This window comes from Aquarana catesbeiana, linkage group LG10 (genome assembly GCF_042186555.1).
Source record: "Aquarana catesbeiana isolate 2022-GZ linkage group LG10, ASM4218655v1, whole genome shotgun sequence".
NCBI classification, from domain to species: domain Eukaryota; kingdom Metazoa; phylum Chordata; class Amphibia; order Anura; family Ranidae; genus Aquarana; species Aquarana catesbeiana.
Genome location: NC_133333.1, coordinates 5,332,488 through 5,353,770, shown reverse-complemented (window position 1 = coordinate 5,353,770; position 21,283 = coordinate 5,332,488). Strand labels below are relative to the sequence as shown.

General features: G+C 46.7%; 1 protein-coding gene across 1 annotated transcript in view; it reads right to left on the bottom strand.

Moving 5' to 3' along the window:
• Nucleotides 1-21,283, bottom strand: part of VWA5B1 (von Willebrand factor A domain containing 5B1) — a gene marked incomplete in the record, with an annotated part of 122,495 nt that overhangs the window by 55,817 nt on the left and 45,395 nt on the right. The window contains 5 exon segments of the mRNA XM_073601540.1: nt 8,282-8,458; nt 10,508-10,632; nt 14,810-14,941; nt 15,515-15,645; nt 18,903-19,122. Coding sequence (XP_073457641.1) covers nt 8,282-8,458; nt 10,508-10,632; nt 14,810-14,941; nt 15,515-15,645; nt 18,903-19,122 — 785 coding nt within the window.

The following is a 21,283-nucleotide window of genomic DNA, read 5'->3' as shown; positions in this document are numbered from 1 at the left end:
CTTCCCGTCCTCTCCCTTTCCTTCCCTTCTCCTCCTCTCCCTTTCCTTTCCTTCTCCTCCTCTCCCTTCCCTGCTCCTCCTCTCCCTTCTGTTTTCTTCCCCTCCCTTCCCTTCTCCTCCCCCCTTCCCTTCTCCTCCCCTCCCTTCCCTTCTCCTCCCTTCCCTTCTCCTCCTTTCCCTTCACCTCCCTTCCCTTTACTTCTCCTCCCCCCTTCTCTTTAATTATCCTCCCCTCCCTTCCCTTTACTTCCCCTCCCTTCCCTTTACTTCCCTCCCTTCCCTTTACTTCTCCTCCTCTCCTTTAACTTTAGTTCTCCTCCCCTCCCTTCCCTTTACTTCTCATCCTCTCCCTTTCCTTCACATTTCCTCCCCTCCCTTCCTTCACTTCTCCTCCCCTCCCTTTCCTTCACTTCTCCTCTTCTCCCTTTCCTTCACTTCTCCTCCCCTCCTCTCCCTTTCCTTCTCCTTTCCTCCCTTCCTATCTTTTCTCCTCTCCACTTATTCCCTTAACTTTCCATCTCACTCCATCTCTTTCCTTCCCTCTCTTACCCACTCCTACCCCTCCCTTCTTTCTATCTACTCTCCTCCCACCCCTGTTCTTTCCTCTGATCTATTCCTACTCCTCCCTTCTTGTCTCTCTTTTCTTCTCTTCTTTCTCCATTCTTCTCTCCCCCTCTTATACTCCCTTCTTTCCATTTTCAACTTTACATTGCCTGTCCTCTCTTCCTTCTCATCTCCTTTTCTCTCCTCTTTCTTCTCCTCTACTTTCTTACATCCCTTCCCCTTTCCTCCCCTTCCTATTATTTCTCCTCTTCTTCCATCCCCTTTCTTCCCTATCTTATCCTTTCCTACCCTTCCATGCTTTTTATCTCCTCTCATCCATGTTCTCTCCTCACTTCTCCTCTAATCCATTCCCAATCCTCCTCCCTTCTCTTCTCTTCCCTTCCTTCTCCGCTCTTCACTCCACCATCTTCTCCTTTCCTCCCTTCTTTCTCTTTACTCCTTTTTCTTTGACTCTCCTCCCCTTCCCATCTCCTTCTCTGCTTTCCTTCATTTTTCTTCATTTCTTCTCCTGCCTTCTTTCTCCTAACCTCCAGTCTTTCCCTTTACTCCTTTTTCTTTGACTTCGCTCTCTTCCTTCTCATCTCCTCTCTTCACTCGCCTTACTTCTTCTCTCCTTTCCTTCATTCTTTCTCCTTTCCTCTCTTCTTTCCCTGTCTTCCATCCCTTCTCCTCTCCTCTTTCCACGTTCTTCCTCTCTTCTCCCCCCATGTCCCCTCTACCCCTGCTCTCCTCTCCTTCCCTCCCTTCTCTTTTTCTCCTCTCCCACCTGCCCTATTTTCTTTCATTCCCCCCCCCCCATCTCTTTCCCTTCTGACCCCCTAAATCCTCTCTTTCTCCCCCTCCCTTTCCTGTCTCTCACTCTAATGCCGCGTACACACGGTCGGACTTTTCATCTACAAAAGTCCAACGGACGCCGACGGACTAAAGCTGGCTGGTAATCCGATCGTGTGTGGGCTTCTCCGGACTTTCAGCAGACTTTTTCAGCCTCAAATCCGACGGACTTTAGATTTGAAACATGCTTCAAATCTTTACGTCGTAACTACGACGGACCCCGAAATCCGCTCGTCTGTGTGCTAGTCCGACGGACAAAAACCCATGCTAGGGCAGCTATTGGCTACTGGCTATGAACTTCCTTATTTTAGTCCGGTGTACGTCATCACGTACGAATCCGTCGGACTTTTGTGTGGTCGTGTGTAGGCAAGTCCGTTCGTTAGAAAGTCTGCTGCAAGTCCGCCGAAAGTCCGCCGGAAGTCCGCCGGAAGTCTGTCGGACAGGCTGTCGGACTTTTGTAGACGAAAAGTCCGACCGTGTGTACGCGGCATTAGACCTTTCATTTACATATCCTCTAATACAGCCCGGAGCCTTTATATTGAATATAGGAGGAAATTATAACCCTATTATTGTCTATACGGACATATTCAAGAGATGTTTTCACCATTTAAACTTGGTAGATGTTATATATATATATATATATATATTGGCATTGACCTCTTCCTATAGGTGTACCTGATATGGTCATTTACATACTTTTTATGATTTACAATAAAGGTTACGTTTTAGTTAAGTGGCCTTTTGGTGCGTAGGGAAGCGCACCCTCATCTAGTTCTAGTCCCGGCCAATCAGGAAGCGGGTCCAGAGACCCCATTGGCCGGGAGTCCGAAGACCTGGGTGGAGAAGTGACGGCCGGGACATGGAGGAGACAGAGGGGGCGCCGCAGCCGTGACCTGCATGGGGTAAGTGCACGGCTGACCGAGGGGCCTGGCGGGCCAGCGAGCCGGCGACCAGGGGGAGGGTGTGGGGTCGGCGGGCTGGAGGGACAGGGGTGGGGGGATGTCTGTCGTCCTCCACCGATGGAGCGCAGCCGCCACTGCATGATGTCACCCCCCCCCCCCAGGCCCTTTTATTCTATTCCCCCCCCCTGTGATCGGATGTGATACATGTTATAGTTTTATACACACACAGCTTCCATAATCCAGAAATATCCTCATGAATATGGATCAGTGTATCTTTCCTAATATGCACCTTTGGCTGACGCCTGCGCGGCCCTCCCCCCGGTCCGGGCCGGCGTGTATTCAGGAAGAGACGTGTATATATAGTCGGTATTTTCTCTGAGAATCGGATGCTCCCATGTTCTCCAGTCACATCTCCCGAGGCTTCCCCTCCGGGAATCGCCAGCCTGGCCTCCCGATGACCCGATATACCTGTCAGTGCCATCCCTATCCACTAATGAGAAGCGGGAGGAGAATGGGGAGGAGCTTCTTCTTCTATACAAATCTACACGGCTCCTCCACCCCCCCGCCACCCTCGCGGGTCCTTTTAACCCTTTCCTTCCCCTCAGGGTTATCCTCTTACAGCTGAAGTTTAATCTGCTTATATTTTCCCTTCCTGGTCCCTCTTTTTCTCTCCTCTATCAATGTGCTAATGACATTAAAAAAAAAAAAACTTTTCTACTTCCATTCCATTATTTTAGACCCAGTGAAGTCATCACTCTCTCTGTGCTTCTCTATGCAATGCAGGCAGATCATGGCTGGGGGGAGGGGCCGGCAGGGGGCTGTACATAGCTTCCTGAAAACCTCCCAGCACCCGGCCTCAGTACTCCTCTATAGAGCCCTCAGTCCTGATTGGCTGACTTTTGGGAGGAGTTATGCAAACATCAAAATTCGTCAGTGGGTGGGTGGCGGTCTGGAGGCGTTTTGTTCGTTTTTTTTTTTAAGTTCCTTTTTTAGAATTTGATGATTTCTTTGTGTCAGAAATGTACACAATTCAGTGCAGGAAGGTTTAGTATTCAGCATAGAGGATCCCGTCACAGGACAGCTGAGTTTACATAAAGGGAGGGTTAGTGTTGGGTAAGAAGGAGGATTAGTGATGAGATTAGAGGGAGGGTTAGTGTTGGGGTTAGAGGGAGGGTTAGTGTTGGAGTTAGAAAGAGGTTTAGTGTTGGGGTTAGAGGAAGGGTTTGGCTTGGGGTTAGAGACAGGATTAGTGTTGGGGTTAGAGGAAGGGTTAGTGTGAGGATTAGAAAAACGGTTAGTATTGGGGTTAGAGGGAGGGTTAGTGTTGGGGTTAGAGAATGGGTTAGTGTTGGGGCTAGAGGGAGGCTTAGTGTTGGCATTAGTATTGGGGTTAGAGAGAGGGTTAGTGTTAGGGTTGAAGGGAAGGTTAGTGTTGGGGTTACAGGGAGAGTTAGTGTTGGGATTAGGGAAATGGTTAGAGGGAGGGTTAGTGTGTTGGTTGGAAGGAGGGTTAGTGTTGGGGTTAGAGGGAGAGTTAGTGATGAGATTAGAGGGAGGGTTAGTGTTGGGGTAAGAGGGAGGGTTAGTGTTGGATTAGAGGGAGGGTTAGTGTTGAGGTTAGAGGGAGGGTTAGTGTTGAGGTTAGAGGGAGGGTTAGTGTTGGGGTTAGAAGGAGGGTTAGTGTTGAGGTTAGAGGGAGGGTTAGTGTTGAGGTTAGAGGAGGGGTTTTGCTTGGGGATATGGGGGAAGGTTAATGTTGAGGTTAGAGGGAGGGTTAGTGAGAGGATTAGTGTTGGTGTTAGAGCAAGGGTTAGTGTTGCGGTTAAAGAGAGGGTTAGTGTTGGGGTTAAAAAAGAGGGTTGGGTAAGAAGGAGGGTTAGTGTTGAGGTTAGAGGGAGGGTTAGTGTTAGGGTTAGAGGAAGGGTTAGTGTTGGGGTTAGAGGAAGAGTTAGTGATGAGGTTAGAGGGAGGGTTAGTGTTGGGTTAGAAGGAGGGTTAGTGAGAGGGTTAGTGTTGGAGTTAGAAAGAGGGTTAATGTTGGGGTTAGAGGAAGGATTAGTGTTGGGGTTAGAGGGAAGGTTAGTGTTGGGGTTAGAGGAAGGGTTAGTGTGAGGATTAGAAAAAGGGTTAGTATTGGGGTTAGAGGGAGGCTTAGTGTTGGCATTAGTGTTGGGGTTAGAGAGAGGGTTAGTGTTGGGGTTACAGGGAGAGTTAGTGTTGGTATTAGGGGAATGGTTAGAGGGAGGGTTAGTGTGTTGGTTAGAGGGAGGGTTAGTGTTAGGGTTAGAGGGAGGGTTAGTGTTGGGGTTAGAGGGAGGGTTAGTGTTGGGGTTAGAGGGAGGATTAGTGTTAGAGAGAGGGTTAGTGTTAGGTTTGGAGGGAAGGTTAGCGTTGGGGTTACAGGGAGAGTTAGTGTTGGGATTAGGGGAATGGTTAGAGGAAGGGTTAGTGTTGGGGTTAGAGGGAGGATTAGTGTTGGGGTTAGAGGGAGGGTTAGTGTTGGGGTTACAGGGAGAGTTAGTGTTGGGATTAGGGGAATGGTTAGAGGGAGGGTTAGTGTTGGAGTTAGAGGGAGGATTAGTGTTGGGGTTAGAGGAATGGTTAGTGTTGGGGTTAGAGGGAGGATTAGTGTTGGGGTTAGAGGGAGGATTAGTGTTGGGGTTAGAGGGAGGGTTAGTGTTGGGGTTAGAGGGAGGGTTAGTGTTGGGGTTACAGGGAGAGTTAGTGTTGGGCTCAGAGGAATGGTTAGTGTTGGGGGTAGAGGAATGGTTAGTGTTGGGGTTAGAGGGAGGGTTAGTGTTGGGGTTACAGGGAGAGTTAGTGTTGGGCTCAGAGGAATGGTTAGTGTTGAGCTCAGAGGAATGGTTAGTGTTGGGGTTACAAGGAGGGTTAGGTTTAGGGATAGAGGAAAGGTTATATGAAGGGGGCCATATGGTGGGGTATCTCTGTGTTGGGATCTCTGTGCCAGAAACTAGCAGTGTGGATTTTCTGCGGTTGAAAATGAATATCATATTTTTAGCATTGCTGTTCATTTTTATGGGCCATCCACTATATTCCGATAAATGTATTCCTGACCTGGATTGACCTCTGTAGAGAAGTCTGAGGTTTTCCTTCTCCAGCCGCCCGGACGGGTCCCCTCTACTCATCCTGTGATATTCTCTAAGCCCTCCCTTGGTCTTGGGGTTACAAATCTCATGTCCTGTCCCCGGGCCCAACATTGATTTCCAGGATCTGGAGTGAGACCAGCTACCATCACCACTTCAAATGGAACAGAAATATACCAGTGAAAGCCGCCCGCCCGGTTGTGTCAGGAGGCAGACAGCTTCATCTCGGTGGCACAGGCTTTGCCCTGGAGAGAAGACTCCTGGACCTCCCCCGGGAGACATTAATGGATGTCATTATGCCTTCAGTGGCGGTTGCCAGGAGAAGATGTGAGGTCTCGGGTCAGGTGTAGTGACGTCAACCTGCAATCGTGTAGCTGGGGAATTTCAGAGACACGTTTCTAGGAGACGACGGGTCAAGTCGTGGAAAAAAAAAGATCACTCATGTAAGGATGTAATCAGCTGTATGTGCTATTATTTTAGTGGCCACCGTGGAGGGCGCAGGGGTAACTGCCAGTTTTCGCAGATGAGTCGCCTCTAAAAGGATTAGAGAAGACTTTGCTGGTACTTCACCCTTCAGATGGATGGTGAGGCGGTCACACATGCAAAGGTCTATTCCCTAAGCCTTAAAGCCCCTCTCATTAAAAAATCTTCTGCAGCTTTAAAGCCGCATAGAATAAATGTTGAATGACATCGCTCCCCTGTTATGTTTAAGAGAGCTGATCGTTCTATTGTGTGGACTGATAGGAAAATCAATGTAAAGCCAACAAAAAAGGCAATGTGACATTTCGAAACGTGGGAAGGCCTCCCCTTTCTGGACATGTTCATTAGTCTGTATTGGTGCTCAGTGAAAACTGAGGTGTCATCCATCCTGGTCTCATGGAGAAAGGATGCCTAACCACCCCCTTCTCCACCATGATAGTTAGCCAGTCCATTCTCCACCATGATGGCTAACCACCCCCTTCTCCACCATGATAGTTAGCCAGTCCATTCTCCACCATGATGCCTAACCACCCCCTTCTCCATCATGATAGTTAGCCAGTCCATTCTCCACCATGATGCCTAACCACCCCCTTCTCCACCATGATAGTTAGCCAGTCCATTCTCCACCATGATGGCTAACCACCCCCTTCTCCACCATGATAGTTAGCCAGTCCATTCTCCACCATGATGGCTAACCATTTCCTTCTCCACCATGATAGTTAGCCAGTCTATTCTCCACTATGATAGTTAGCCAGTTCATTCTCCACCATGATGGATAACCATCTCTTTCTCGACCATCATGTCTAGCCATTCCCCTTTTCACCATGATGGTTAGCCATTCCATTCTACACCATAATGGCTAAACATTCCTTTCTCCACTATGATGGCTAACCATCTTTTTCTCCACCGTGAGGGTTAGCCATTCCCTTCTCTACCAAGATGTTTAGATATACCCTTCTCTACCATGATGGTTAACCATATCCTTCTCTACCATAATGGTTAGCCATTCCCTTCTCCACCATGATGTCTAGCCATTCCCTTCTCCACCATGATGACTAGCCATTCCTTCTCCACCATCATGTGTAGCCATTCCCTTCTCCATCATGATGTCCAGCCATTCCATTCTCCACCATGATGTCTAGCCATTCCCTTGTCCACCATGATATCTAGCCATTCCCTTCTCCACCATGATATCTAGCCATTACCTTTTCCACCATGATGTCTAGCTATTCCCTTCTCCACCATGATATCTAGCCATTCCCTTCTCTACCATGATGGCTAACCAAAACCTTCTCTACCATGATGGCTAACCAAAACCTTCTCTACCATGATGGCTAACCAAAACCTTCTCTACCATGATGGTTAGCCATTCCCTTCTCCACCATGATGTCTAGCCATTCCCTTCTCCACCATGATGTCTAGTCATTCCCTTCTCTACCATGATGTCTAGCCATTCCCTTCTCTACCATGATGTCTAGCCATTCCCTTCTCTACCATGATAGCTAACCATCTCCTTCTCCACCATGGTGGTTATCCATCTCCTCCTCCACTGTCTGGTTCGAATTACATTCCACATATTTTAAGCCCTAAAGAAGTGGAGGCCTTTTTCCCCAAAACATGGCTATTCTAAAAAATTTTTTTTTATTAATTGTTGTGTTTTACTAGGCGCTTCTAACCCTACACTCAAAAAACACATTATCTCCTGTACGGCGCAATAACTGCCACCAGAGATGTAGCAGCCTAATACCTAAGAAAGGTCTCATACGATGTGCCTCCTCCAGTCTGAGTTGGACTCCTCAACAGAGAATCACCTTCCTATATAGATAATGAAAATCTCAACTCTCATCAGTCTAGCGCTGCCTTACATCCATTAGTTCCATGAAGAGGTGTACAGATCCCCTCTGCTGGGCCTGGCGGTTGGGGGTTTGAAGCGACAATCACCGCCTTTGGCAGCCGGTAGGGAGTTGGCCTTACGGAGCACACTTTTTATTACGCTGCGCCGCTGTCTCTAATCTCTATGGGGCTTGCAGCGATCGTTATGAATCCAAGGATTGTTTCCAATAAGACTCAGCTGGATGAATTCCTGTATGACGTCCTCATGGGCCTGATAATGACATGCGGTGAGGGATGACATCATTACATCTCTGCATGTTCTCTACACTGCAGATGAGCGCTTTATTGCTCAACTTTATCAACTGGATTAGGCGGGGAACGGTAATTCGATATTTATTCCCTTATAAAAAAAACAGCAAACCAATCTTTGCGTCCGTCAGTTGTTCTATTGCAACACAAGAGACTCTCTTTTCTGGGTTAGAAATTATCTGAGGGTGGAGGCGGGCCTCACAGGTGGCCCCACCCCCCCCAAAAAAAATGACCTCCCCCTCCACCCCCCAACCTTACCCTGACCCTGGCGATGTTGACTCCGCTCATGCTGCCGCTGCGGTCGATGAGGAAGATGAACTCTCCCTGCGTTTTGCTCAGGCCGGAATGCGTCGTCGGGAGGTCCGGGATGAAGTTTAACATCACCACGGGGTTGTGACAGATATCCTTGATCAGGCGCTTGCGGATGATCTCCGTCTGTCAGAGGAGGAGGAGAGAAAAGGGTCAGATCAGCGTTAAAAAAAATAAATGAATAAAATGAAAACAAATAAAGAAATGAAATAAATAAAAACAAACAAATAAATCAAAATAGAGTGAAGAAAACAAAGAAAATAAATACAAAAAAATAATCAATAAAAAAAAAAGGTCAGATCAGCATTAAAAAAAAAATAAATAAAATGAAAAAAATAAAGAAGTGATATAAATAAAAACAAACAAATACATCAAAATAGTGTAAAGAAAATAAAGAAAACAAATAAAAAAAAAAAAGAAGGTCAAATCAGCATTCAATAATAAATAAATAAAATGAAAAAAATAAATAAAAATAAAGAAATGATATAAATAAAAACAAACAAATAAATCAAAATAGTGTAAATAAATTAAAGAAAATAACTACAAAAAAAATAATCTATAAAAAAAAAGGTCAGATCAGCATTAAAAAATAAATAAATAAATTGAAAAAAAAATAGAGAAAAATAAAGAAATGAAATAAATAAAAACAAACAAATAAATCAAAATAGAGTAAAGAAAATAAATACAAAAAAAAATCAATAAAATAAAAAAAATTACTGTAAAATTAAAAAAAGCAATATCTTTCAAGTTAAACTTGAAGATCCATGAAGCATAAAGAAGGCGTGCAATGCTGCAAAACAATCTAAAAATTGCTTTTATTTTTTTTTTACATTCATGTGCCTGTTGCTGGGTAATCAGCAGTAGAAAAAAATAGTAATTTTTGTTGCCTTTTATTCTTTAATATTGGACTCTATATTAGGAAGCTTCAGGAAATTGGGGTTTCAGACAATCAACACATCTCCACCTGAAGTGAATTTAGTGTTACATTGTAACGGCACATATACTGTATTATCTAATCGCTGAGTGAATTTCCCCATCTAGTGGGCAAATTAGGTATTTTTTTTATTTAGAAACAACGAAAAACATTCAATCAGCACAGGAAGAAGCCCAATAACATTTGTTTTTTTTGTTGTTTTTTTTTTTGTTGTTTTGCCCCATTCACATAGAACAAATATGAATCCACTTTCACTGGGGCAAAATTGTTATAAATACATAAATACATTACATACTTTTTTATAAATATATACATTACATACATTTGTATAAATAAATATGTATGTGTGCATATATATATATATAGATATAGATCTATCTATAGATATAGATAGATCTATATCTATAGATAGATCTATCTATATCTATATATAACCAAAAGTATTGGGACGCCTGCCTTTACACGCACATGAACTTTAATGACATCCCAGTCTTAGTCTGTAGGGTTCAATATTGAGTTGGCTCCGCCCTTTGCAGCTATAACAGCTTCACCTCTTCTGGGAAGGCCGTCCACAAGGTTTAGGAGGGTGTCTATGGGAAGGTTTGACCATTCTTCCAGAAGAGCATTTGTGAGGTCAGGCACTGATGTTGGATGAGAAGGCCTGGCTCGCAGTCTCCGCTCTAATTCGTCCCAAAGGTGTTCTATCGGGTTGAGGTCAGGACTCTGTGCAGGCCAGTCTAGTTCTTCCACCCCAAAGTCGCTCATCCATGTCTTTATGGACCTTGCTTGGTGCACTGGTCCAAATCATTTGGTGGAGGGGGGATTATGGTGGGGGGTTTGTTTTTCAGGGGTTGGACTTGGCCCCTTAGTTCCAGTGAAGGGAATTCTTAAGGCATCAGCATACCAAGACATCTTGGACATGGCCCCAGTTTGGGGACGGCCCCTTCCTGTTCCAACATGACTGCTCACCAGTGCACAAAGCAAGGTCCATAAAGACATGGGGGGATTATGGTGGGAGGTTGTTTTTCAGGGGTTGGGTTTGGCCCCTTAGTTCCAGTGAAGGGAACTCTTAAGGCGTCAGCATACCAAGACATTTTGGACAATTTCATGCTCCCAACTTTGTGGGAGCTTTGGTTAAAGTTCATGTGTGTGTAAAGGCAGGCGTCCCAATACTTTTGACAATATTGTGTGTATATATATATATATATATATATATATATATCACGCTCCCCTTTTTTTACCTTTTTCTCTGCACTGGGATCCTTTTTGGTTCCTCGGATGAAGTCGCTCTTCCCTCTGAGGAATTGCTCGTACTCATAGGGGGTCATGTCTCCCTCCTCCATCAGGATGTGTGGCAGATGCGGCTCTGAAAAACGCAGAACAGAGGAAGGTTTGACCTGCGGAGAAATCCGTATGAGATCCGTCTGTGGGGCCAAAAGTGTCCCGCCAAAGCAAAGATCGGATTGTGAGGCAAAAAAAGGGGCTCATTTATCACACCCCAATGAGGGTTTAGGAATCAGTAGGACCCCTTACTTTATCATTTAGACTGTACATTGTAACTTTGTAGAGGGAGGAGGAGTCATTTCCTCAGTCTCCCCTCCCCCAGTGATCAGACTGTACATTCTAACTTTGTAGAAGGAGGAGGAGTCATTTCCTCAGTCTCCTCCCCCAGTGATCAGACTGTACATTGTAACTTTGTAGAAGGAGGAGGAGTCATTTCCTCAGTCTCCTCCCCCAGTGATCAGACTGTACATTGTAACTTTGTAGAAGGAGGAGGAGTCATTTCCTCAGTCTCCCCTCCCCCAGTGATCAGACTGTACATTGTAACTTTGTAGAGGGAGGAGGAGTAATTTCCTCAGTCTCCCCTCCCCCAGTGATCAGACTGTACATTGTAACTTTGAAGAGGGAGGAGGAGTCATTTCCTCAGTCTCCTCCCCCAGTGATCAGACTGTACATTGTAACTTTGTAGAAGGAGGAGGAGTCATTTCCTCAGTCTCCTCCCCCAGTGATCAGACTGTACATTGTAACTTTGTAGAAGGAGGAGGAGTCATTTCCTCAGTCTCCCCTCCCCCAGTGATCAGACTGTACATTGTAACTTTGTAGAAGGAGGAGGAGGAGTCATTTACATGGGAAAAATCTGATGACAGGTCCACTTCAAAGGGATCCCAAGGCAGCCAGCTGTGTGTGATAATACTCCGTCTACAAATCACAGAAGGACGCACGTCCGGTAATAAGTCAGCCGTGTCTCCATACATCAGGAACGCGGCGTCACCACATCTGTCCAATCAGCACGTCACCCCCAAATGACGCACACAGCGGGCGGATCAGACAATACGCCGCTGTCCCCGCGGGAAGCCAACGGGCAGAGTGTGAGATTAGAAGAGACGTTTAATTAAACCAACGGCGATCAATCACCCGCGGACGCCATGATGCATCTGCTGCGTTACTTGAGTCGCCCCTCTGGGACCCCGTCGCCCGTCTGCGGCTCCATCCTGCGAATGGGGCCCTTTAATGGAAACGCCATTTTTTTCCAAATATTTGGAGATGGGTCACAATTCAGCCACCGGCTCCCCGGAAACCCAACCCTCTCCCCCTCCCCCCCTCCCCCCCCTCCCCCTCCCCTTGTATCCCCCCCCTCCCCCCCTTGTATCAGATGTGATAAAGAAAATAAATTCTTATATGTCTTACTAAAGATTAAGTGACAATATTAAGTGCTTATATGCTAATGTTCTGTTCTTTATAAATAACAGGTTCACTAGGATGACTTTGCAAAAATATGTTATTAGAAGAAGCCCTGTTCACACGTGTGGGGAAAGAGCGGTAAAAGCAGATGGTTGAGCCTTGGCTTTACCGCCCCTGGTGACTGGTGAACCACAAGATAACAAGGTCAAGTGCCATGTTGGTACAAATCACCGCGATTTATCCACCTGCTGACCCGGCACTTTTTTTGGCACTTTTTTTTTTACTATTTTTTTTTTGCTAGAAAATGACTTAGAACCCGTGTTCATTTCGTCGACTAAAATACGACTAAAACTAGAATGGCATTTTAGTGAAAAGAGTAATGCCCCGTACACACGGTCGGATTTTCCGATGGAAAATGTCCGATCGGAGCGTGTTGTCGGAAATTCCGACCGTGTGTGGCCTCCATCGGACATTTTCCATCGGATTTTCCGACACACAAAGTTGGAGAGCAGGAGATAAAATTTTCCGACAACAAAATCCGCTGTCGGAATTTCCGATCGTGTGTACACAAATCCGACGGACAAAGTGCCACGCATGCTCAGAATAAATAAAGAGATGAAAGCTATTGGCCACTGCCCCGTTTATAGTCCCGACGTACGTGTTTTAGGTCACCGCGTTCAGAGCGATCGGATTTTCCGACAACTTTGTGTGACCGTGTGTACGCCCTATAAGACTAAAACCAAATTGAAATTTGACGTCACAATGAACGCCGGTCTGCAGTGCGTGTTCATACCTCAATACCATAATTAATAACATAATCGATTTTTCACTCCAGCCGTAGATAATGAGTTTGGAAATTGTAGAGAAATGTTTAAATAATGCATTACAATTTAATTACACCCATTAGATCTTAGAAGACTAAAATGTATTGGAGATTTAATCAACTAAATACGACTAAAACACTTGCAGAAGACGAACATGGGACTAAAACTAAAATACCATTTCAGTCAAAAGACTTAAACTAAATTAAAAATTGCTGCCAAAATTAAAACTGCTTAGAACCCCCAAACAATATATACAGTATCTGACAAAAGTAAGTACACCCCTCAGTGACATTTGTGTAAATCTTTTCTTCTCTCTTTTCATGTGACAACACTGAAGAAATGACACTTGTCTACAATGTAAAGTAGTGAGTGTACAGCTTGTATAACAGTGTAAATTTACTGTCCCCTCAAAATAACTCAACACACAGCCATTAATGTCTAAACCGCTGGCAACAAAAGTCAGTACACCCCTAAGGGAAAATGTCCAAATTGGCCCCAATTAGCCATTTTCCCTCCCCCGGTGTCATGTGACTCGTTAGTGTTACAAGGTCTCAGGTGTGAATGGGGAGCAGGTGAGTTAAATTTGGTGTTATCGCTCTCACTCTCTCATACTGGTCACTGGAAGTTCAACATGGCGCCTCATGGCAAAGAACTCTCTGAGGATCTGGAAAAAGGATTGTTGCTCTACATAAAGATGGCCTAGGCTATAAGAAGATTGCCAAGACCCTGAAACTGATCTGCAGCACGGTGGCCAAGACCATACAGCGGTATAACAGGACAGGTTCCACTCAGAACAAGCCTCGCCATGGTCCACCAAAGAAGTTGAGGTCACGTGATCAGCGTCATATCCAGAGGTTGTCTTTGGGAAATAGACGTATGAGTGCTGCCAGCATTGCTGCAGAGGTTGTAGGGGTGGGGGGGTCAGCCTGTCAGTGCTCAGACCATACGCCGCACACTGCATCAAATTGGTCTACATGGCTGTCATCCCAGAAGGAAGCCTCTTCTAAAGATGATGTACAAGAAAGTCCACAAACAGTTTTCTGAAGACAAGCAGACTAAGGACATGGATTACTGGAACCATGTCCTGTGGTCTGATGAGACCAAGATAAACTTATTTGGTTCAGATGGTGACAAGCGTGTGTGGGGGCCACCAGGTGAGGAGGACAAAGACAAGTGTGTCTTGTCTACAGTCAAGCATGGTGGTGGGAGTGTCATGGTCTGGTGGCTGCATGAGTGCTGCCGGCACTGGGGAGCTACAGATCATTGAGGGGACCATGAATGCCAACATGTACTGTGACATACTGAAGCAGAGCATGATCCCCACCCTTCAGAGACTGGACTGCAGGGCAGTATTCCAACATGATAACCACCCCAAACACACCTCCAAGACCACCACTGCCTTGCTAAAGAATCTGAGGGTAAAGGTGATGGACTGGCCAAGCATGTCTCCAGACCTAAACCCTATTGATCATCTGTGGGACATCCTCAAACGGAAGGTGGAGGAGCGCAAGGTCTCTAACATCCACCAGCTCTGTGATGTCATCATGGAGGAGGGGAAGAGGACTCCAGTGACAACCTGTGAAGCTCTGGTGACCTCCATGCCCAAGAGGGTTAAGGCAGTGCTGGAAAATAATGGTGGCCACACAAAATATTGACACTTGGGCCCAATTTGGACATTTTCACTTAGGGGTGTACTGACTTTTGTTGCCAGCGGTTTAGACATTAATGGCTGTGTGTTGAGTTATTTTGAGGGGACAGCAAATTTACACTGTTATACAAGCTGTACACTCACTACTTTACATTGTAGCAAAGTGTCATTTCTTCAGTGTTGTCACATGAAAAGATAGAAGAAAAGATTTACACAAATGTGACTGAGGGGTGTACTTACTTTTGTGAGATACTGTATATTTATGGGCTTCAATATCATCAAAGCATTTTATTACCTTATGACTGTCAACCCAGAACCCCATCCTATCAAACCCCCCCCCCCCCCTCCCAACACGCACTGCAATTCTCATCTGCTGGAGGTCTCATTACCGCTGGGGTGGATGAGGATTTCCACTGGACGGTCATAGGTGTGCTTGTTGGCCAGTGTGATCATGATGCTCTTGGCAGAAGGAGCAGAGGGGTCCGCGTCGGCTCGGATCTCATGGGTGGGACTCTCCACACCTGCAATAGAAATGCAGTACCAGATGTGAGTCAGAGGAGGCAGCAGAGAGTCTAGTCTATTTGCAGGTCAGTCTGTCTCTCCATCTTCACCTTCACTTGGATAGATAAGAGTCCCGTCTGTCTGTAGCCTAGGCACTTGGGTTGATTTACTAAAACTAAAGCACACAGAATTTGGTGCAGCTCTGCATAGAAACCAATCAGCTTCCAGGTTTTATTGCCAAAGCTTAATTGAACCAGTTAGAAGTTGATTGGCTGCCATGTACAGCTGCACCAGATTTTGCATTCTCCAGTGTTAGTAATTTAGCCCCTCTATATCATTAGCCCGGTAAGTCCTTACCTTTGAAATACAGTTAGCCTCTACCTGTGTCCAGTCAGTTCTTCCTAAGAATGAACACTCTGAAAACCACCAAAAAAACACCTTAAAGTTGCTGTTACAAATTTTGCGGAAACTCTCCGTTTTGCTCCTCTCTACCAGATTCTACCTATAGCCCCACTACCCATCACTGTGTCACCTTCATTGTATTTCCATTCCTCTCTTCTGTCCAGTCCTGCTAACCTTCCCTGGTCACTCACCTGCCAGGAGGTATGGAGCTCGGATCTCCAGGTGGAAGGTGAGTTCATACTCGATGGAGTTCACCGCTTCTGTCTCCAATAGAGTCGCCAGGCAAAGCTTCTTGGTGCCTCCAGCCAGACCCACCTCCCTCCTGTGGACAAACACCAGAATTAAAGCCTTGATATCCCTCAAAATATAGCACACATAGGGCACCACTGATGGGGCAAAGCACACCGGGAGGGCCATGCTAGGGTTTTGCACGGCCCAAAGACATTTACAAAGGGGTTACTGACAATTTCTTTTGCACTAGGCTATGTCTGCAGCATCTCATGGGTCTGATTTCCACATTTCATTAAATGAAAACCACCAGTAAGTTAAAGGCTCCCATGTGGAAATATCAGAACATAATATTGGATAATGACGCAAAGCAGGCTGGGACATCCTGCAATGCTACTGTATGTTCCGGGTGACTTGCTAAAAACCATAAAGACAGCTGGCCAACGCACCTAATATGACCTTGTTGGAAAATACCCCTGGACCCATCTCTCCATGATCATTAAAATGGAGTAGCCCGCCTTCCTTTGTGGCCATAACATCCTCCACTCTTCTGGGAAGGTTTTCTATAAGATATTGGAGGGTGTCTGTGGGAATTTGTGGCCATTTGGGAGGTCAATGCTGGATGAGAAGACCTGGCTCACATGTTGGACCTCATGTTGGGCACAAAAAAAAAAAAAAAACACCAGTTGGCATTCCAATTAATCCCAAAGCTGTTCAGTAGGGTTGAGGTCTGGGCTCTGTGCAGGAAACTTGAGTTTCTCCATCATCACACCTATGTGAGCTTGCTGGATATCCATTTCGAAACCATGGCCATTATGGAGTTGTGCCCCCTTATCCCAAAAGCCATTAATATGGCCAGAACATCCTCCACTCTTCTGGGAAGATTTTCCACAAGATTTTGGAGGGTCTCTGTGGGAATTTGTCCCCATTTCTGAGGTCAGGTACTGATATTGGATGAGAAGACCTAGCTCACATGTTGGGCACCAAAAAAAAAAGTTGGTATTCCAATTCCTCCCAAAGGTGTTCAGTAGGGTTGAGGTCAGGGCTCTGTACAGGACACTCCAGTTCCTCCACTCATCACACCTATATGAGCTTGTTGGACATCCGTTCCGAAACCATGGTCATTATGGAGTTGTGCCCCCTTATCCCAAAAGCCATTAATATGGCCAGAACATCCTCCACTCTTCTGGGAAGATTTTCCACAAGTTTTTGGAGGGTCTCTGTGGGAACTTGTCCCCATTTGTGAGGTCAGCTACTGATGTTGGATAAGAAGTACTGACTCACATGTTGGGCCTCACATTGGGCACCAAAAAAACACCAGTTGGTGTTCCAATTCCTCCCAAAGGTGTTCAGTAGGGTTGAGGTCAGGGCTCTGTACAGGACACTCCAGTTCCTTCACTCATCACACCTATATGAGCTTGTTGGACATCCGTTCCGAAACCATGGTCATTATGGAGCTGTGCCCCCTTATCCCAAAGGCCATTAATATGGCCAGAACATACTCCACTCTTCTAGGATGATTTTCAACAAGATTTTGGAGGGTCTCTGTGGGAATTTGTCCCCATTTCTGAGGTCAGGTACTGATATTGGATGAGAAGACCCAGCTCACATGTTGGGCACCAAAAAAAAAAGTTGGTATTCCAATTCCTCCCAAAGGTGTTCAGTAGGGTTGAGGTCAGGGCTCTGTAAAGGACACTTGAGTTCCTCCACTCATCACACCTACAGTATATGAGCTTGTTGGACATTCATTCCAAAACCAATGACAATTATGGAGTTATTCCCCCCTTCCCCAAAGGCCATTAATATGAAGTAGCCCGTTTGTGGCTTTAGCATCCTCCACTCTTTTGGGAAGATTCTCCACAAGATTTTGGAGATGGTCTGTGGGAATTTGTCCTCATTTGTGAGGTCAGCTACTGATGTTGGATAAGAAGTACTGGCTCACATGTTGGGCCTCACATTGGGCATCAAAAAAACACCAGTTGTTGTTCCAATTCATCCCAAAGGTGTTCAGTAGGGTTGAGGTCAGGGCTCTGTACAGGACACTAGAGTTCCTCCACTCATCACACCTATATGAGTTTGTTGGACATCCGTTCCGAAACCATGTCCATTACGGAGCTGTGCCCCCTTATCTCAAAGGCCATTAATATGGCCAGAACATCCTCTACTCTTCTGGGAAGATTTTCCACAAGATTTTGGAGGGTCTCTGTGGGGATTTGTCCCCATTTCTGAGGTCAGGTCCTGATATTGGATGAGAAGACCTAGCTCACACGTTGGGCACCAAAAAAAAAAAGTTGGTGTTCCAATTCCTCCCAAAGGTGTTCAGTAGGGTTGAAGTTAGGGCTCTGTGCAGGACACTCAAGTTCCTCCACTCATCACACCTACAGTATATGAGCTTGTTGGACATCCATTCTGAAACCATGGCCATAATGATTTGTGCCCCCTTATCCCAAAGGCCATTAATATGGCCAGAACAACCTCTACTCTTCTGGGAAGATTTTCCACAAGATTTTGGAGGGTCTCTGTGGGGATTTGTCCTCATTTCTGAGGTCAGGTACTGATATTGGACGAGAAGACCTAGCTCACATGTTGGGCACCAAAAAAAAAAGTTGGCGTTCCAATTCATCCCAAAGGTGTTCAGGTTTAGGGTTGAGGTCAGGGCTCTGTAAAGGACACTCGAGTTCCTCCACACCAAACTGGTCACACCATGGGGGTTATTTACTAAAGGCAAATCCACTTTGCACTACAAGTGCACTTGGAAGTGCAGTCACTGTAGATCTGAGGGGGACATGCAAGGAAAATAAAAAACAGCATTTTAGCTTGCACATGATTGGATGATATATCAGCAGAGCTTCCCCTCATTTCTGATCTACCCTTCAGATTTACAGCGACTGCACTTCCAAGTGCACTTCTAGTGCAAAGTGGATTTGCCTTTCGTAAATAACCCCCATGTCTTTATGGAGCTGGCTTTGTACACAGGGGACAGTCATGGTGGAACAGAAAAGGGTCTTCACCAAACTGTTACCACAAGGTTGGAGGAGCACAATTGTCTACAATGTTTTTGTATGATGGAGGATTACCAGGACCCTTCACAGGTGACACCCGAACAGAGGGGAGTCACATACTCACATACGATTGGTCATATAGGGGTTGATTTACTAAAACTGGAGCGTGCAAAATGTGGTACAGCTCTGCACAGCAACCAATCAGCTTCCAGGCTTTATTTTTTTGAGCAAGCTGAAGTTAGCTGATTGGCTACGATGCGCACAACTGGATCAGAGTTCGCACTCTCCCGTTTTAGCAAATCTTCCCCATAGCGTACAAACATTCAATGCATACAGGAGGGGTTCTTACAATCTCAGGGGGGTCACGGCGGCTAAAGCGCTGTCAGAAGTGCTTTGCGTCACTCTGGGGACACAGATGGGGGGGACCAGGACCCTGACAGCCCCGCTGGAGAGCGTGGGCAGCTCCGAGGACGTACTGATCAGCACAGACACACTCTCCTGAGCCGGAACCACGCCCAGATTGGCCACAAAAATGATCCTTTCCAGGTCTTCATCCAGCAGAATCCGCCCTGAGGAGAAAAAGGAAAGAAAAGTGAGATATACGCCATGAAACCCGATCACAGCAAATACATAGTCTATGTCAGGGGTAGGCAACCTGGGGCCCTCCAGTTGTTGCAGAACTACAAGTCCCATCATGCACTGATGGGCACTGATGGGCGCTGATGAGGTTGCACTGATGGGTGCTGATGAGGCTGCACTGATGGGCGCTGATGGGCACTGATGAGGTTGCATGGATGGGCACTAATGAGGCTGCACTGCTGGGCGCTGATGAGGTTGCATGGATGGGCGCTAATGAGGCTGCACTGATGGGGGCTGAGGGGCACTGATGAGGCTGCACTGATGGGCGCTGATGAGGCTGCACTGATGGGCGCTGATGAGGCTGCACTGATGGGCGCTAATGAGGCTGCACTGATGGGCACTGATAAGGCTACACTGATTGGTGCTGATGAGGCTGCACCGATGGGCGCTGATGAGGCTGCACTGATGGACGCTGATGAGGCTGCACTGATGGACGCAGATGAGGCTGCACTGATGGACGCTGATGGGCACTGATGAGGTTGCACTGATGGGTGATGATGAGGCTGCACTGATGGGTGCTGATGAGGCTGCACTGATGGGTGCTGATGGGCGCTGATGAGGTTGCACTGATGGGTGCTGATGAGGCTGCACTGATGGGTGCTGATGAGGCTGCACTGATGGGCGCTGATGATGCTGCACTGATGGGTGCTTATGGGCACTGATGAGGTTGCACTGATGGGCGTTGATGAGGCTGCACTGATGGGTGCTGATGGACACTGATGAGTCTGCATTGATGGGCACTGATGATGATGCACTGATAGGTGCTGATGGGTGTTAATGAGGCTGCACTGATGGGCGTTGATGAGGCTGCACTGATGGGTGATGATGGGCACTGATGAAGCTGCACTGATGGGCGCTGATGATGCTGATGGGCACTTATGAGGCTGCACTGATGGGCGCTGATGATGCTGCACTGATGGGTGCTGATGGGCACTGATGAGGCTGCACTGATGGGCGCTGATGAGGCTGCACTGATGGGCGCTGATGAGGCTGCACTGATGATGCTGCACTGATGGGCGCTGATGAGGCTGCACTGATGGGCGCTGATGAGGCTGCACTGATGGGCGCTGATGGGCACTGATGGGCGCTGATGAGGCTGCCTTGATGAGGCTGCAGTGATGGGCACTGATGGGCACTAATGAGGCTGCACTGATGTGCACTGAGGCTGCACTGATGGGTGCTAATGAGGCTGCACTGATGGGCGCTGATGGGCACTAATGAGGCTGCACTGATGGGCACGGATGGGCACTGATGAGGCTGCACTGATGGGCGCTGATGGGGCTGCCCTGATTATTATCAGTGTAAACAATGTACTCACTGTGCCCTGTCGGCACTGGGGGGGGGGGGGTTGCCAGGTATTGAAATTGTTATACCACTTTAACGCAGATCAGCACAATGACTGTGTTCAGCCCTGGAGAGCTCAGCAGCAAAAACAGCTCACTGATCATAATGTTATCTCTCACCCACCATCAGCACTTCAGTACTGCGGCTTAATGAGCGACCTAAACTTCTTTAAATGGGATGGTTTCAAGGCTGCTGCTAACAATAACCGCTTAGCAAAGCATCCTCCAAAATGACAGCAGAGACTCTTGTATTGTTGGGATAAGCTGGAGTGCCCCTTTAATGACAGACGTCGCGGCTGGGAATATCTAACGTGATGAAATCGACCGTCTGACATCTGTTTCTTTTGGCACGAAATGATATTTTTACTTTTTCTCCCCGGATACTCGTCTGCGTCTCCAGCTGTTTGTCGCGGCAGAAATTTGTGTATAATCCTCATTATCTGCCGGAGACTTCGGGGGAAAGAACTGGATTTCCAAGGCAACTAGAGAGCCGCGTTAATGGTTTAACGGATTGCGTTTAACCCAGCGCGGGGGACCGAGACCTAACCCTCCCCCCCCCCGACCCTCGGTGTCTCCTGGTGACCAGAAAACCAGCCGAGCGATTTAATGACCCAGAAATTCTCGCAGCGTCGCAACCTGTATTAATGACCTCACACCTAACATGGGAACGGCTTGGAGGGGAATTAGCGCGGCGATGTCGGCTTTCGCCTTTCGGTGGGGGATTAGATATGAGTAAATTCTGTGCGTT